This window comes from Oncorhynchus kisutch, linkage group LG9 (genome assembly GCF_002021735.2).
Source record: "Oncorhynchus kisutch isolate 150728-3 linkage group LG9, Okis_V2, whole genome shotgun sequence".
In the NCBI taxonomy this organism is placed as follows: Eukaryota; Metazoa; Chordata; class Actinopteri; order Salmoniformes; family Salmonidae; genus Oncorhynchus; species Oncorhynchus kisutch.
Window position 1 is genome coordinate 20345914 of NC_034182.2, and position 17509 is coordinate 20363422.

Sequence of the window (17509 nt, forward strand, 5' to 3'; positions counted from 1 at the left end):
CCAGAGTTTCTCCTATAATCTAACAATATACTGCTTGTCTTTATACAAAATATGCTAATAAAAAATTAACCAATGAACCTTCTTCTGTAAGTCTATAACTATATAGCAGACTCAGTCACTGTGGTCGCATGCTGCTAGAATATCTCTATGTCTCTGGGGATAGGCCTAAACTTCTCTTCCTTTCTTTATACAAGCTATATCTTTTTTTGCTCATAATGCGCTTTACATGCGTTTACATGCATATTTTAGAATATTCACATAAAAATATGTTGCCAATTTGATGAAAACCTAGCTATAGACATTCTAAAGACTGTGGCAGGTGTGCTAGTCCAGTGTCACTTTGATTATGCCTGCACATCATGGTTCACCAGCAGCCCCAAAACATCATGGTTCACCAGCAGCCCCAAATATCTAAAGAATAAGCTACAGATCAGGGTGAATATTTTCCCTGCATTTTACAAATGTTCCATTCCATTGGGTAAGTAAATGAAACTAGCTCCAGCAAGTTAATCTTTTGGAGTGTGGACTGTATTACTGTACTGTATTATACTGTATTACAGTACCAGTCACAAGTTTGGACACACCTACTCATTCAAGGGTTTTCCTTTATTTTTACTATTTTCTACCGTACATTGTAGAATAATAGTGAAGACATCAGCACTATGAAATGACACATATGGAATCATGTAGTAAGCCAAAAAGTGTTAAACAAATGAAAATATATGTTATATTCTTCAAAGTAGCCACCCTTTGCCTTGATGACAGCTTTGCACACTCTTGGCATTCTCTCAACCAGCTTCACCTGGAATGCTTTTCCAACAGTCTTGAATGAGTTCCCACATATGCTGAGCACATATGGGCTGCTTTTTCTTCATTCTGTGGCCCAACTCATCCCAAACCATCTCAATTGGGTTGAACTCGAGTGAATGTGGAGGCCAGGTTATCTGATGCAGCACACCATCACTCTCCTTCTTGGTCAAATAGCCCTTACACAGCCTGGAGGTGTGTTTTTGGTCTTTGTCCTGGTGATAAACAAATGATAGTCCCACTAAGCGGAAACCAGATGGGATGGCCTATCGCTGCAGAATGCTGTTGTAACCATGCTGGTTAATTGTGCCTTGAATTATAAATAAATCACAGACAGTGTCACCAGCAAAGCACCCCCACACCATCACACCTCCTCCTCCATGCTTCACGGTGGGAACCACACATGTAGAGATCATCCGTTCACCTACTCTGCGTCTCACAAAGACACAGTGATTGGAACCAAAAATCTCCAATTTGGACTCATCGGACCAAAGGACAGATGTCCACAGGTCAAATGTCCATTACTCGTGTTTCTATGCCCAAGCAAGTCTCTTCTTCTTATTAGTCTCCTTTAGTCGTGGTTTCTTTACAGCAATTCAACCATGAAGGCCTGATTCACACAGTCTCCTCTGAACAGTTGATGGTGAGATGTGTCTGTTACTTGACCTCTGGGAAGCATTTATTTGGACTGCAATTTCTGAGGCTGGTAACTCTAATGTACTTATCCTCTGCAGCAGATGTAACTCTGGGTCTTCCTTTCCTGTGGCAGTCCTCATGAGAGCCAGTTACAGCAAAGCACTTGATGGTTTTTGCGACTGCACTTTCAAAGTTCTTGACATTTTCTGGATTGACTGACCTTCATGTCTTAGGGTAATGTTGGACTTTCATTTCTATTTGCTTATTTGAGCTGTTCTTGCCATAATGTGGACTTTGTCTTTACCAAATAGGGCTATCTTTTGTATACCACCCCTATATCATCAAGACAACAGGTGGCTACTTTGAAGAATCTAACATATCTTTTCATTTGTTTAACACTTTTTTGGTTACTACATGATTCCATTTGTGTTATTTCACAGTTTTGATGTATTCACTATTATTTTACAATGTAGAAAATAGTAAAAATAAAGAAAAATCTTTGAATGAGTAGGTGTGTCCAAACTTTTGACTGGTACTGTATATGGACTGCAGTTACACACCTCTTTCAAACCATGAACCTCAGAGAAAACATGTGATGCTGGTGCAGGATATGTGCCTACAAAGTTACAATTTTAGGCTAGCGATTTAGATTTTAATTTGGAAATATAATAGGGCTTATTTTACATTTGTATAATTAGTACTCTGACACATGCACACCTTTTCATAATATTTCCCCTAATGTTGTGGGGCATGCCTACCTCCTCTTTCTCTTTTGTTGCTTCACTCCTTCCTCGCTTTCAACAGTTACCCTAAGTTAAATGTTTATTTGTCCTGATCTTCATCATTGTAATGACATGCTTGAATAATTAAGCAGTAAGTCCTGAGGGGGTGTGGTATATGACCAATATACCGTGGCTAAGGACTGTTCTTATGCACAACGCAATGCGGTATGCCTGGATACAGCCCTTAGCCGTGATATAATGGCCATATACCACAAAACCCCAAGGTGTGTTATTGCTATTATAAACTGGTTACCAAAGTAATTAATGTTTTGTCATACAGGTGTTATACAGTCTGAATTTTAAATGTTATTTATACCACATCTTTCAGCCAATCAGCATTCAGGGCTCGAACCACCCAGTTTATAATATAGAATAAGATGCCGATGGCTTTCTTTTCTCTTCACAAAAATGGGATGGTTACAGGTCTGAACAAAGAACTGCTCTAGCCTACCGCCATTCTGCATTCTCTCTTCTTTCAAACTCTGTGAGTTCTATTGGCTGAGGTACTTAACATTCTCCAAACAAGAGCTTGCATCCCTCTTCCAATAGTCTATTAGTATAAGAAATGCTACAAATAAATTATTCCAGCAAGCTATTTCTAGTCTAGCTTTTCCTAAGACTCCAAGAGCTAAAGAAAAAAAAAATTAAGGAGAGAGGACAGCAGAGCATCTGGTGCATATAGCGCAAGAGACAGAGGCTATACATTAGAAGCTTATGCATAGCACATCATTCATTAGCTAATTATAAGGCTAAAAACTGCATTGAATTTATTACCTGGAATTATTACCTGAAGACGTAGGCTGGGACAACCCCAAACTTTTGAACGGTAGTGTAACTTGGAAATGACCTTGTTGTTGAAAGAAAAGCAATTATTTTGTCCATTAAAATAACATAAAATTGATCAGAAATACAGTGTAGACATTGTTATGGTTGTAAATGACTATTGTAGCTGGAAACGGCTGATTCTTTTAGTGGAATATCTACATAGGCGTACAGAGGCCCATTACCAGCAACCATCACTCCTGTGTCCCAATGGCACGTTGTGCTAGCTAATCCAAGTGTATAATTTTAAAAGGTTAATTGATCATTGGAAAACCCTTTTGCAATGTTAGCACATCTGAAAACTGTTGTTCTGATAAAGAAGCAATAAAACTGTCCTTCTTTAGACTAGTTGGAATATCTGGAGCATCAGCATTTGTGGGTTCGATTACAGGCTCAAAATGGCCAGAAACAAATAACTTTCTTCTGAAACTCATCAGTATGTTCTTGTTCTGGGAAATTAAGACTTTTCCATTAAAGAAATTGCCAAGAAACTGAAGATCTGCAACGCTGTGTACTACTCCCTTCACAGAACAGCGCAAACTGTCCCTAACCAGAAGAGAAAGAGGAGTGAGAGGCCCCGGTGCACAACTGAGCAAGAGGACAAGTACAGTGCATTAGAGTATCTAGTTTGAGAAACAGATGCCTCACAAGTCCTCAACTGGCAGCTTCATTAAATAGTACCCGCAAAACACCAGTCTCAACGTCAACAGTGAAGATGCGACTCCGGGATGCTGGCCTTCTAGGCAGAGTTGCAAAGAAAAAGCCATATCTCAGACTGGCCAATAAAAAGAAAAGATTAAGATGGGCAAAAGAACACAGACACTGCACAGAGGAACTCTGCGTAGAAGGCCAGCATTCTGGAGTCACCTCTTTACTGTATTTCTGATCAATTATATGTTATTTTAATGGACCAAAAATTTGCTTTAAAAAAAAATATATACATATGTTTTTAGGTGACCCCAATCTTTTGAACCGTAGTATATCTGTCGATTTTAAACAGGATTATCTATTTTGGATATAATTTGAATGGAATTGAGGGAGAGAGAGAGAAAGACAATACACATGTGCACACTGATTTAAAGCAACAATATTGAAGTGATGTGCTGATTTAAATCTCAACAGCAAAAAATAAATTAACTTTCCAATTAAAAAATAACGTTCCCTCCAAAAGCCAGATAGAGATGTGTAAATTAGACAGGCATTTAGTCCTTATATTAGTGTAGCATACGCTGAAGCAAAGTAGGGACCTAAATGGAAATAAATTCCCAACTTTATTGTGCAATCCCGGTCACTTTTACAATTATTTGTGTAGATTTACAACACCAGTCAAAAGTTTGGACACACCTACTCATTCCAGAGTTTTTCTTTATTTTTACTATTATCTACATTGTAGAATAATAGTGAAGACATCAAAACTATGAAATTACATATGAAATCATGTAGTAACCAAAAATGTGTTAAATCAAAATCATGGCAGCTTTGCACACTCTTGGCATTTGCCTTCATGGCAGCTTTGCACACTCTTGGCATTCTCTCAACCAGCTTCATGAAGGACTCACCTGGAATCCATTTCAATGAACAGGTGTGCCTTGTTAAAAGTTAATTTGTGGAATTTCTTTCCTTCTTAATGCGTTTGAGCCAATCAGTTGTGCTGTGACAAGGTAGGGATGGTATACAGAAGATAGCCCTATTTGGTAAAAGACCAAGTCAATATTATGGCAAGAACAGCTAAAATAAGTAAAGAGAAACGAGTCCATCATTACTTTAATCAGTCAATACAAAAAAAATTGAATTCAAGGCACACTTAACCAGCATGGCTACCACAGCATTCTGCAGCGATACACCATCCCATCTGGTTTCCGCTTAGTCGAACTATCATATCAGGACAATGACCCAACACACCTCCAGTCTGTGTAAGGACTATTTGAATAAGAAGGAGAGTGATGGAGTGCTGCATCAGATGGCCGCCACAATCCCCTGACCTCAACCCAATTGAGATGCTTTGGGATGAGTTGGATCGCAGAGCATTCCAGGTGAAGCTGGTTGAGAGAATGCCAAGAGTTTGCAAAGCTGTCATCAAGGCAAAGAGTTGCTACATTGAAGAATATAAAATATATTTATTTGTTTAACACTTTTTGGCTTACTACATGATTCCACATCTGTTATTTCATCGTTTTGATGTATTTACTATTATTCTAAAAACTCTTGAATGTGTCCAAACATTTGACTGGTACTGTAGTATTTTATTTATTTATTGACAAATAAAATAAATCAATCAATCCAAACTGTGCACTGGAAAATTGGTGAAAGAGTTACAATACACCAAAAAATGTAATGACATTCGGAGATGGTCAAACCAAGCCTTCGATACTTGGTAAACCTTCAAGGAAGGGAGGGATGTATTTTCTATTTGTCTAGATTGACATAGTCTATTTGTTGTGGTGTTGAAAACAGAAACCATGTTATTGAAGTGTCTGAAGTCGGTATGTTTTGTTTATCGGTTGCGTGGTGGATTTGCACAGAAACCTATTGGGGTAAAATGTGTTGCATCTATTTTATATAATTATAAAAATGGCAACAATATGATGATAATCTGACTCCCTCCTAGTTGACCATTGTCTGTAACCGGCTCTGATCGTGAAGTAATGAAACAGTCAGGGAGCGTGAGCTCAACTGCGGTGGTTGGCGAACCCTCAACCTTCTGGCCCGTAGCTCTGTGTGGCATCAACTGTGGTATTGTTATTTTTTCCTTCATTTAACTAGACGAGTCAGTTAAGAACAAATTATCATTTGCAATGACGGCCTAGCCCAGCCAAATGCAGACGACGCTGGGACAATTGTGCGCCGCCAGATGTGATGCAGCCTAGATTTGAAACAGGGACTGGAGTGGCACCTCTTGCACAGAGCTGCCTTAGACAGCTGTGCCACTCGAGAGCTTATTTGTGAGTATTAACATAATTTTGAGTTAACTCTGTGAGGCGGGAGGATGTTACATTTATTTTACAGTACAAGGGAAGGGTGTGCATTTTTTTTATTTTTATGACACCTTGAGTTGGTGAAGTATATGGATCCTACATGGCACCCTATTCCCTATATAGTGCACTACTTTGGTCCAGGGACCAATAGGATTCTGGTCTGAAGTAGTGCACTATTATAGGCTACGGAATAGGGTGCCATTTGTGAGACAAAAACACGTATTTCAGTTCGGAGTTGTGCCTCTTCAGCAACTCTAGCCTACTCATTCTTCTCTCTCATCCCTCTCCGGCTGCTCTGTCTCTCTTCTCTCACTAGACGAACCACTGCTGCGGGCTCTGGAACAGGAGGGATAGACTTGTCTAGGCTACTCTAACCCCTTTGGTTTATGTGGACTATTTGCTGCTCTGTCTCGGTATACTTAGCCGATGTGAAATAACCGGGACAATATAAAAGCTACGGTCAAATAACGGTTCTGGTCAGGGTGCGCCAAAATCACTGGATTCTGTCAACTTGTTGCGCACTCAATGCAGTGGAACTACAAGTGGTAGTCAGAATTGTTTCGAGTAGCAGCCAAAGTGGACGATTATAATTTCAGTTATCATCATGGGCGAGACACACTAAGCCTCAGCTCCCGAGGCTCAGGATTGTTTTAGCAGTGGGGGGACGAAGACGAAGAGAGAGGCACGGCATTCCCAGACTGGACCGATAAGGACTCCTAAATGCGTCTTCCTGTTGACCCAACAACAATGAATAGTGGTTCTAGCAACTTTCTGCTAGTTCCAATACAGGAGTATCCCGTTCTAGACTGCGTACCCAACAAAAACGTCAAGATCGTGGTTTTGGGAGCGAGCAACGTGGGGAAAACAGGTAGGAGAGCAAGCTTTACGAGAAGTGTTCAAAAGTAGTCTGAATCGCATCGTTGTCGTGAAATTCCGGAAGTTTTTAATGTCTGACTCTTTGAATTAATCTATCGAGGTTTATTAATCGGGTCCTAATAGAAAATGTATGCTAGAATGGAAATACTTTATTTGCATCAGTTTGGCACAAACGGATTGGCCATACAAGTAGCCTATATAGCCTATACAAATTTCGATTTTGGAAAAATGTCTACTTATTAATATTTCCACCTAAATATTTTATTATGTATTTGGGATAGGCTACACACGGGTGTGCCAGTTGAACAGTGAGAGGTAAACAATCTCGCCAGGGGGCGACGTGTACGTTCACAGACTAGACCAGGACAGACAGGCTGAGCGCATGTCCCAAATGGCACCCTATTCCTTATTAAAGTGACCTACTTTTGAAAAGTAGTTGCAGTACGGAGGGAAGAGGGTACTATTTGGTTTAGGATGCAGACAGCCTATGCCAACTAAGGAGCAGGCTATGTCAGCAGTGAAAAATATACAGTATGTAGCATGCAGTATTCTCTTATAGTGACTATAACAGATGTGTGGCCTTCTAGTATTCTTCTCAAGGTGTTTATTTTTTATCATTTAGTAGACACTCTTACCCAGAGCAATTTAAAGGAGTAATTAGGGTTAAGTGCCTTGATCAAGGGTACATCGATATTTTCCCATGTTTAGGATGTTTGTTGGCCTATGCCAACTAGGAGTACAGTATTCTTCAATGGCAACTGTGAAAATATGTAGTCAACTACATTATTATTCTCAAAGTGTTTCTCATTGGAGACTATTCTTCTCCTTGTTTCATTCACAGCGTTGATAGTCAGGTTTCTGACTAAGAGGTTCATCGGGGACTATGAGGCAAACACAGGTAAGGTTTTATAATTTTAATAGTCCCGTTCATATAAAATACACACACACACACACACACACACACACACACACACACACACACACACACACACACACACACACACACACACACACACACACACACACACACCACCATGCACTCACCCACCTACCACTCATGCTGCTGCCATACGGTTTATTATTATCATTATTTATCCTGCTACCAGTGTGACGTGGCGAGGTTGGACCCAGGTGCAGAGAAGAGACTAAACGAGGAATCAGTGGTTAAGGATAAACATAATACTTTACTAAGAACGGGAGCCACAGGATCCCAGTACCCTTGGAAAAAACAACAAACACTAAGTCTCGAAAAACTCACTCAGGAAACGACCGCACACAGTAAACAACTCAAGCTTCTGCAAAGTACAACAGAAAACACAGCTCTTTTAACAGGGAAATCAGAATGAGTAATAGAACACACCTGAGTGTCGTTATTGTCTCTAGGATGGTCTCTATTGCCCTCTGGTGACAGGTGGAACCATGACAACCAGTCACTTTCTCCTAATCCCCTCTTACATGTACATATTTATCTCAAATTACTCCAGTATCCCTGCGTAATATGCATAATCTTGTACATTTGTTATTGCCACTCACCCTATATGTATGTTATGTTCGTGTTTTTCTTTGTTATGTATATTTATTTAGTATTAGTTATACTATTTTGATATTGATTACTGCACTGTTGGGTAGAGCTTGCAAGTGAAGCAATTTCACTGTACTTGTGCATGTGACAATAAAACGTGAACTCGTCATTTCACATTGTTATAACCTTGTAAGAACCCCATACTAGTTTACTACACATTTAGAAACAATTTCACTTATAAACACCCAGTGAAAAGCCTGAGATGGCGCACACACAAAAAAGTTAGTACAAGTGCTGACTAATGGCGAGTTAACTGTAGGCTATAAAAATAAATGGAGTCACACACTCTATAGGCTCCCAGTAATTTATTGGATAAACACCAACGTTTCGGCATCCCCGTGTAGGGCACTATACAGGGCACTAAACAGTGAAGTAGGCACTGTGATGCTGAGACGTTAGTGGTTTACCCAATAAATGTCTCTCTTTATTAACTTATACTGTAAACACCCCACCCTAATAATACAGGCAACTTATACATTTTACATCTGTTTTACATTTGTTGCATAGCAATCCATTGTGCATAGTCAGTAATGTTTTGCTTATCTCTGTCCCCAGGGGCCCTGTACTCCAGAAAGATCAATCTAGATGGAGAACAGGTTTCACTACAGGTTCAGGACACGCCCTGCGTCTCTCTACAGGTCGGTCTCTCTCTCTCTCTCCACACAAGGGCTGAGTCCCAAATAGAACATTAAGGAATGGGAAAGGGAAAGTGGGGATACCTAGTCAGTTGTACAATGGAATGTGTCTTCTGCATTTAACTCAACCTCTGAATCAGAGAGGCGAGGGGGGGCTGCCTTAATCGACATCCAGGTCTTCGGGGGCCTGGGGAACTGGGGGTTAACTGCCTTGCTCAGGGGCAGAACAACAGAATTTCGATCCAGCAATCTTTTCTATATAGTGCACTACTTTTCAAATCAAATGACATTTTATTAGCCACATCACATACACAGTTTACAGCAGGCATAAAAGGTGCAGTGAAATGCTTATGTGCAAGCTCCCTCAACAATGCAGCACATCAGTCAATAACATTAAAAACAATAAAAAGAGTCAAGTCAAAAATAACAAGTAATAGAAGTAATAAGAGAGGTAGCACAGTAATAATGGACTGTATTACACTGTATTTACAAATATACAGTGGGCAGTGACTTGTTCACACAGTGGAATACTGTAAATAGTATATAATAGAACAGCAACATTGATTGTGTTGTATGTGTGTGTGAGTTGTGAGTGCGTGTGGGTGCTTGGGTGTGTGTTCATGTGTGTTTGTGTGTGTGTGAGGGTTTTGCTTAGTCAGTGCAAATAATGTCTAAGGTTTCAGATTGTCTCTTAGGTGCAAATAGTCACAGGTACAAGTCTGTGCAGGGAGTCAGTTAGGGTTAGCTGTTCAGCAGTCTAATGGCCAGGTGGTTGTAGCTGTCTCGGAGCCTGTTGGTCCGAGACGTGATGCTCCGATACCACTTGCCAAATGATAACAGAGTGACTGGAGTCTCAGGCATTATGGAGCCTTATGGGCCCTTGTCTCCATAGGGAGTATGGTGCCATTTGGAACACAGCCCCTGTATCTCTCTACAGGTAACTCCTAGTCCTCTCTACAGTCTAAGGGTGCATGTAACCAGACCTGGGTCAAATATATGTGAAATCCTTTCAAATGTCAAGTACTTTAAATTACTTGCCAAGTCTCCCTTGGGAAATAGGTTTTCTGACCTCCATGGGACTTTCTGGTTCAATAAACAAAAAGTTACCGTAAATAAAACAGTATCTCAGTTTGCACTTTTGGGACTATTACATTGTATTGACTCCATCGCAAAAAAGTGTTTGACATACAGTACATACGGTAGCTTATATATTTGATCCCGGTCTGGATATAACAAGTGGAAACATCTTATTTACAGTTCATCACTAGTTCACTACCAGTAAGAAGTTATGATGTTACAGTAGAACAGGCCTACATCCAGTATCAGGACATATCTCAATTATTCTTCTCCCTCCTAAAGTGGTTTTTGATAATTCAGTGCCAGGCCTAAGGGAGGCTCCCGTTCATTTATCAAACTCACTTCCACCACCCATTCAAAGTCCTGGTCTTGTAAACAGACTATGCCTGAGATAAAGAGTGTGTGTTGTCTTTCTGTCTGCTCCATAATCCCATAATAATAACCGTGCAGACTACTGTAGGAGTTTGGATAAACACATCACTAGCTTACATACCACTGACTTTCCCTCTTTCTTTCCTCTCTTTCTCTCATCTACCCCTTACCCCTTTCCTCCCCTCACCCTTCCATCCAGGACGATGCAGAGGGACTTTATTGTCAGGAGCAGATCAACAGGTCTATCTACTGGGCGGATGGATACGTCCTGGTCTTCTCCATCACAGATCACAGCAGCTATAGAACCATCCAGCCTCTCTACCAGCACGTCAGACGCATCCACCCTGCAGGGAATATACCTGTCATACTGGTGGGTCTGACTGTTATATTACATCTATTAGTAACGGGAGCTGGATCCTATTATTATTAGTATTTAACTATACAGTATCTGTTACCCATCTATTACATCCGTGTCCATAGCGATACATAAAATTATATGTCATATTTAACTCTCCCGGTATATGTCCTCGTCATACTGGTGGCTCGATAACCTTTATTTTATCTGGAAGTATTTCTGGACATTGCCTTAACATTGGTCTAATCCATCTCTCATCTCCTCCCAGGTGGGCAACAAGAGTGACCTCCTCCGTGCCCGCCAGGTGCCAGCCGATGAGGGTGAGACTTTGGCAGCCTCTCTGGGTGGTGCGTATTTCGAGGTCTCTGCCCGGGAGAACCACGAGGGGGTCCACTCCGCCTTCCTGCACCTCTGTGGCGAGGTGAGCCGAGCGCTGGGCGGGGGGAACGGGGAGAAGAGGAGAGGGGGGCTGCACCTAGCCCGGCCTAAGTCCCCCAACATGCAAGAGCTCAAAAGAAGGTTCCGACAGGTGCTCTCTTCCAAGGGGAAGTCTTCCGCTACCACGCTGTGATGATAATGGAAAAAAGGAGATGGTTCTGGTTCTGACGGATCTAGTTCTGGTTCCAGAATTGGAATTATGGATTTAGCCCAGTTGACTCTCTTGTGATGTCATTGTATGAGAATGAATGTAACAGTTTCAATTGGAACACAGAGAAGAGATAAACGGTTCTATATTCTATTTAATTCTATTGGAATGGAACATTGAGATAAGGAAATCTATATTCCACTTGCGGAAGGAATGGCACAGAGACAGCAAGACCAAACGCTTCCAACAACGGAGTGGGCTTCGTTGGTATGTGACGTCAAGAAGCCTGTCTGCCGATTCAACCAATGGTGACTGAGGAGACTGAAAAACAGACTACGACTGACAGGTCTAACGGACCATTCGTAGGCTTCTCTGAGATCGCTATTCGCACTAAGCGATTATGCAGTAGTCAACTCTCCTTGCTTTTGATACATTTGTATTTAAAGAATGTAATCTAAAATAAACTGTACCCAGAGGCAAAGAAAAAGGATGTTGGCATCACAGATTACCTATAATGAAGGGACACTTTATCTCTAATGGCATTCTACGAGCCCTGGTCCTCTAGGCTATATTATAGTAGAGTGCCATTAGAGATTGAACCTATGTATATTCTCAATGAAACATTTCAAATGGACGGGCCATGCTTAATTCAATTGAATTGCTAAAAAATGCACTCAACCACAGTCCTTGACATCCTGGTCTGTACTAATCTATACCAGCTTGGTTCCCCTGAACAGTCACGAACCACAGGATCAGTTTACCCTACCCCAACCCTAACTTCAACCATCATGAAGGCAATAGATAAAACTGACCACAGACCAGTTCTTAGGGGAAACTCCATCCTACATCAAACCACTGTGATGCCTATGGCTGCAAAAGTCGGTTTGGAAGATTCCTGGAATCAGGAGGGAATAAGCAGGACACTTTGAATCCTTCAACCAGAATTTCAGAAAAACCTGGGAATTATTGGAAAAATACAGGAATTTTGCAACCCTACTCAGGCCCCTTTAAGGTAACACATGTGGAGGCTCTATGTCCTACAGATGTATCTTTCTGTCTGTGTTTTTTTATATGAGTCTGGAAAGGGAGAGACTTGGACTGCGTCCTAAATGGCACTGTATTCCCTATATAGTGCACTACTTTTGACCAGGGCCCATCAAAAGGAATGCACTATATAGGGAACAGGGTGCCATTTGGGATTCAACCACGAGTTCTCATGACCTTTCACCTCTATCTGCTGTGTCAGAGTTTAACACACACCAGAGCAGGGATCACCCACTAGATTCAGCCGCAGGCTGATTTTTTTTCTTGAGCGAATGGTCAGGGGGCCGGAACAAAATTACAAATAATTTGAAAAACGCAAATGCTGTAGACCACAAGACTCCCATACAGATATAATATATCAAACCTTGTTTACATTTGTATACAATCACATATATACAGTATCTCTGTTATGCGTGGGAATACTTTGGAATGGATTTCCAAAATTAAAATCACTTGGAGCTGATTTACTGGTGTTTTTAATATTTTATGTCAATCAATAAAAGTAAAATATATTTTTGGGACCCAGAAAACTCCAGTTGGGAAACCCTGCACCAGAGGTAAGGGAGTGCCCAGTTCCCCCAGAACGTCACTCGCTCTGAAACCTTGAGGTAGTTGTTTCCCTTGCTCTTTGGAGCGATAGGTAACGATGCTTCATGGGTGACTGTTGTCAATGTATTCAGAGGGTCCCTGGTTTGAGCCCAGATTGGGGCAAAGAGTGGGACGGAAGCAATACTGTTACATTGAAGCTGTTGACCCGGATCATTCAGTTGGGCTCTGCCCAGCAGCTGGGGTTGCTATGGAGAAGGAGGAAGTCAAAGGGGGGGTGAGTGTAACCGGTGTGAAATGGCTAGCTAATTAGCGGTGCGCACTAGTAGCGTTTCAATCGGTGATGTCACTCGCTCAGAGTAATTGTTTCCCTTGCTCTATACTGACTGCGGCTTTTGTGGAGCGATAGGTAATGATGCTTTGTGGGAGGCAAGTTATTGATGTGTTCAGAGGGTCCTTGATTCGAGCCCAGGTTGGGGCAAGGAGAGGGACGGAAGCAAGACTGTTACACACAACCAGAAGAGAGACGGTGAAATGACAACACACTAGGACGCCAGGGGTACAGTGCTCTTGATAATGAGAAATTCCTCGGCACCTGGAATTTTTCTTTGCGAATCTGGTTGTTGCCCCCACCTCCTCCGCTAAACACACTTGACTTTCTAAATGTAATCCTTTACAGGTACTAATGTAATCCTTTACAGGTACTAACGTAATCCTTTACAGGTACTAACGTAATCCTTTACAGGTACTAATGTAATCCTTTACAGGTACTAACGTAATCCTTTACAGGTACTAATGTAATCCTTTACAGGTACTAACGTAAACTCACTCAGTTTTGGACATCGCCTTGGTTCGTACAATTGAACCTCATTTTAGCGCCCCAAAAACGTAATACTTCCAGATCAACTGTAATGTCAATACCAATGTAAAGCACAATTTCTCCCCTTTCTAACAAAATTAATGACATGACCTCTAAGCTGCCCGTTTCGGCATTATTCAAGAAGGCAATGAGCTCCGTCTGGCCTTTTTGTTAAATGGCGGGTGGGGAAGCGAAACTAATACGTGGTAGTGAGAAGGAGAGGAGATGTGTGGGGAAATTGCACTCGATCTGTCCAACTTATCAGCTTATCGCCTCTAAAATGTAAAAAAAACACTATATAGAGTTTATATAATGTGTCATTACAAACCTATTTGAAGGTTTGTGTCGAATTTGACTCAGGTTTTTAGGGCAGTGCTAAAGTGATCTTCAGAAGTAAACAGAGGCTCTGAGAGTCATGATCGCTTACAGTGATGACGCAAAAAATGACTAGGTATCCCCCCCTTACCCCCGTCACTGTCCATTTCTTGTTTTTAAACGATGAGAGAAGTGCTACACCTGGTGGAGAGAGATTGTAAGACAGAACTAGTTGCTATTTGCGTGCTGTACGTTACGACATGACACGTCACGATGTAACGAAGGGTCAGTTTCTTTCAACTTTTCTCCAATACTATAGAGCCATTACCATGTCGACCAACGCTTGAATAGAAACGTAGTTCACACCCCAGATTTTGAAGTCAACACAGTCGCTACAGTCCCATTCGTTTTCTTTGCAGCCTCGTTTGAATGTCTCAGTTGCGCACATTTGTACGGAATGGGGTGAGTTTACGTTAGTTACCTGTCCAAAATTGCCATCAGTGACTTCACTTACATTTTACATGTACGTTTTAGTCATTTAGCAGACTCACTTATCCAGAGCGACTTAGTTGGTGCATTCATCTTAAAGGGATACTTCAGGATTTTGGCAATGAAGCCTTTTATCTACTTCCCCAGAGTCAGATGAACTCATGAATACCATTTGTGAAGTAGATAATTGGCTTCCTTGACAAACTTCCTTCCCGAAGTATCCCTTTAGCCGTTTCCTGCAGTCAAATGACCAAATCGCCCACTAGTGGCCTCATGGGCGAAACGTTATTTATACTTGTCATATCTGTAACTTTGTTATATTTCAGTCATCTGTGATATATAAAGTGTAATATCGGGATGCAAACTCAAAATTGAATACATTTCAACTCTATTTCTGACATGGTACAGGTGTTCTAAGCCCATAACCATGTAAGTGAGTAGATTCAAAGTAGATTTGTTGAAGACTACCAAGAACCACTCTGTGACACTGATTTAGCCCACTGCAGTAAATTAAGATAGCTAGGCGAGACAATGTCTTTGCTGGTAACGTAACTGATTACAGTCCCACATTTTTTAAATAATCAGATGACATGTAACTCCCCAACCCTAAACGCACACACACACACACACACACACACACACACACACACACACACACACACACACACACACACACACACACACACACACACACACACACACACACACACACACACACACACTTCAAAACCTTTTAACCCCTCGAGCCCTGGCCTTTAACCTATAAAATGAATCAGTATCAGTATGTGGCAGTACAAGGATTCATCTCACAGTGGTGGCTGCCCGAGTATCGCTATACTGGGTCATGCCCATTAGGGACCAAACGGACTGAAACGGTGCCTTTTTATTTTCAGTTTCCCGCTGAGTGCCCTATTAAACAAGACACTGATGTTTGAGATGTAGTTTAGAAATGCAAATAAAGAAAAAATGAGAGAGAAGTAATTGACTGGATTCTTAATGTCCTTCTCTTCCTGTCTCTGAGTATTTAAGCTCCCTGACTACTTCCCCCCCCCCCACACACACACACACATCTGTGAGGGCATGAAGTACATGAGGATGGCTGGTGGGTGGTCTGTAGGGGGTTGTCAAACACCTTAAACAGCTTCTTCCTGCAATATAGAGCCATAATCATTATGCTTCATTCTATGACAAACATATGTTTATTTTCTGCATATCTAAGCATACCTCTTGAGCTGTCTGTATCCTCCTGAGTGGTGTATATATTTTTTTTAATAAACTGAATATGCTTCTCTGCTAAAATCTTGGTCAAAGATTGAAAGGAATGTGAGTTTTATTCAGTATATTTATTTATTGTGTCACGCCCTGACCTTAGAGAGCCTTTTATTTCTCTATTTTTGGTTAGGTCAGGGTGTGATTAGGGTGGGCATTCTAGGTTTTCTGTTTTCTATGTTTTCTATTTCTTTGTTGTTTTAGCCATGCGTGGTTCCCAATCAGAGGCAGCTGTCTATCGTTGTCTCTGATTGGGGATCATATATAAGTTGTGATTTTGGGTTTTGTGGGGAGTTATTTTCTGTTTAGCTGTTTTGTTGCCTGACAGAACTGTGCGCTTTCATTTTTCCTGCTTTGTTATTTTGTTGCGGTGTTCAGTTTATTAAAAATCATGAACGCCTACCACGCTGCACCTTGGTCTTCATTTAACGACAGATTGCATGCTTTTCTAAAGTTTACCAATCTTGCCAGCAGGCATCCCAGCTAAGATAGTTAGACAAGCTAGCTACTCTACATTTATAGCCTGCAATGTCTTCTTGATAGCTACTTATGAGGTTGAGAGATTGGTAACTTATCTGAGCTAGCTAAACCCAACTTCATAAAATTGTAGTATTCGAGAGAAACCTATATATATACAAAAACCTATATATTTGTTTTTAACAGGACAATCTGATACGTTATATTTGAGGTTTTCTCCCAAATGGAACCTTATTCCCTACATAACCCTATTGACCCTGGCTGTCAGAAGTATTGCACTACATGGAGAATAGGCTATGGTCAAAAGAAGTGCACTATGTGGGGAATAGGGTGCCATTTGGGAGGCAACCGTACTCTTATTTCCCTCCAAGTGTGCCTGAATACCTTTAGTCCACCCAGTATACCAGATGAGCCAAACAGTAGCAACATCACCCCAGCCCACCATAGAAGAAGAGCAGATAGTAGGAACATGGCCCCAAACCACCAGAGAAGAAGAGCAGACAGTAGCAACATGGACACAGCCCACTATAGAAGAAGAGCCTGACAGTAGTAACATGTCCCCAGCCCACCATAAAAAAAGAGCTCTGCAAGCCTCTTCTTCTAGCTCAGTGCATCTTCCTGTCTTCAGAATAGTGGACTTGCACAACAGGGTCAAATCTGTCATGGATATCACTAGCTAGGACACACTGTTCTCTCTCTGTGTGTGGATGTGTTTAACTATTCTTGTGGGGACCAGAAGTACAAGCTGTACAAGACTGTGTGTGTGTGTAATGGTCTCTGGCATGGCCTGATGTTGGGGTTAGGGCTATGGTTTGGGGAACGCTTAAAACAGAATAATAATACAAAACTATACGCTATTACCATCAGGTACCATCAGTATTCTCACGGCTTGCTAGAGCATTGTGAAGTGCGGTGGCACAGTGGCCTGAGCAGCGTGCTTCGGCTCCGAGCATCACAAGTATTTTTTTACAAAAATTTGGTGAGCACTGAGCTAGGCACGTATCA

The 17509-nt window shown here is 41.3% G+C and overlaps 1 protein-coding gene across 1 annotated transcript; it reads left to right on the top strand.

The window, feature by feature from the left end:
- The first annotated feature begins 6300 nt into the window (after positions 1-6300).
- Positions 6301-14188, top strand: LOC109896425 (ras-like protein family member 11A-like). The gene is made up of 5 exons (XM_020490681.2): positions 6301-6890; positions 7740-7796; positions 9036-9118; positions 10764-10934; positions 11188-14188. Exons 1-5 carry the CDS (start codon positions 6743-6745, stop codon positions 11488-11490), a joined length of 762 nt encoding a protein of 253 aa, XP_020346270.1. The 5' UTR covers positions 6301-6742; the 3' UTR covers positions 11491-14188.
- Positions 14189-17509: the final 3321 nt, after the last annotated feature.

Bases quoted from the DNA above. Each gene is read 5' to 3' on its own strand.
- LOC109896425 (XM_020490681.2), top strand. From the start codon at position 6,743: ATGCGTCTTCCTGTTGACCCAACAACAATGAATAGTGGTTCTAGCAAC. The intron at 6,891-7,739 runs GTAGGAGAGCAA...TTTCATTCACAG, and splicing joins GAGCAACGTGGGGAAAACAG to CGTTGATAGTCAGGTTTCTG. The intron at 7,797-9,035 runs GTAAGGTTTTAT...CTCTGTCCCCAG, and splicing joins GGACTATGAGGCAAACACAG to GGGCCCTGTACTCCAGAAAG.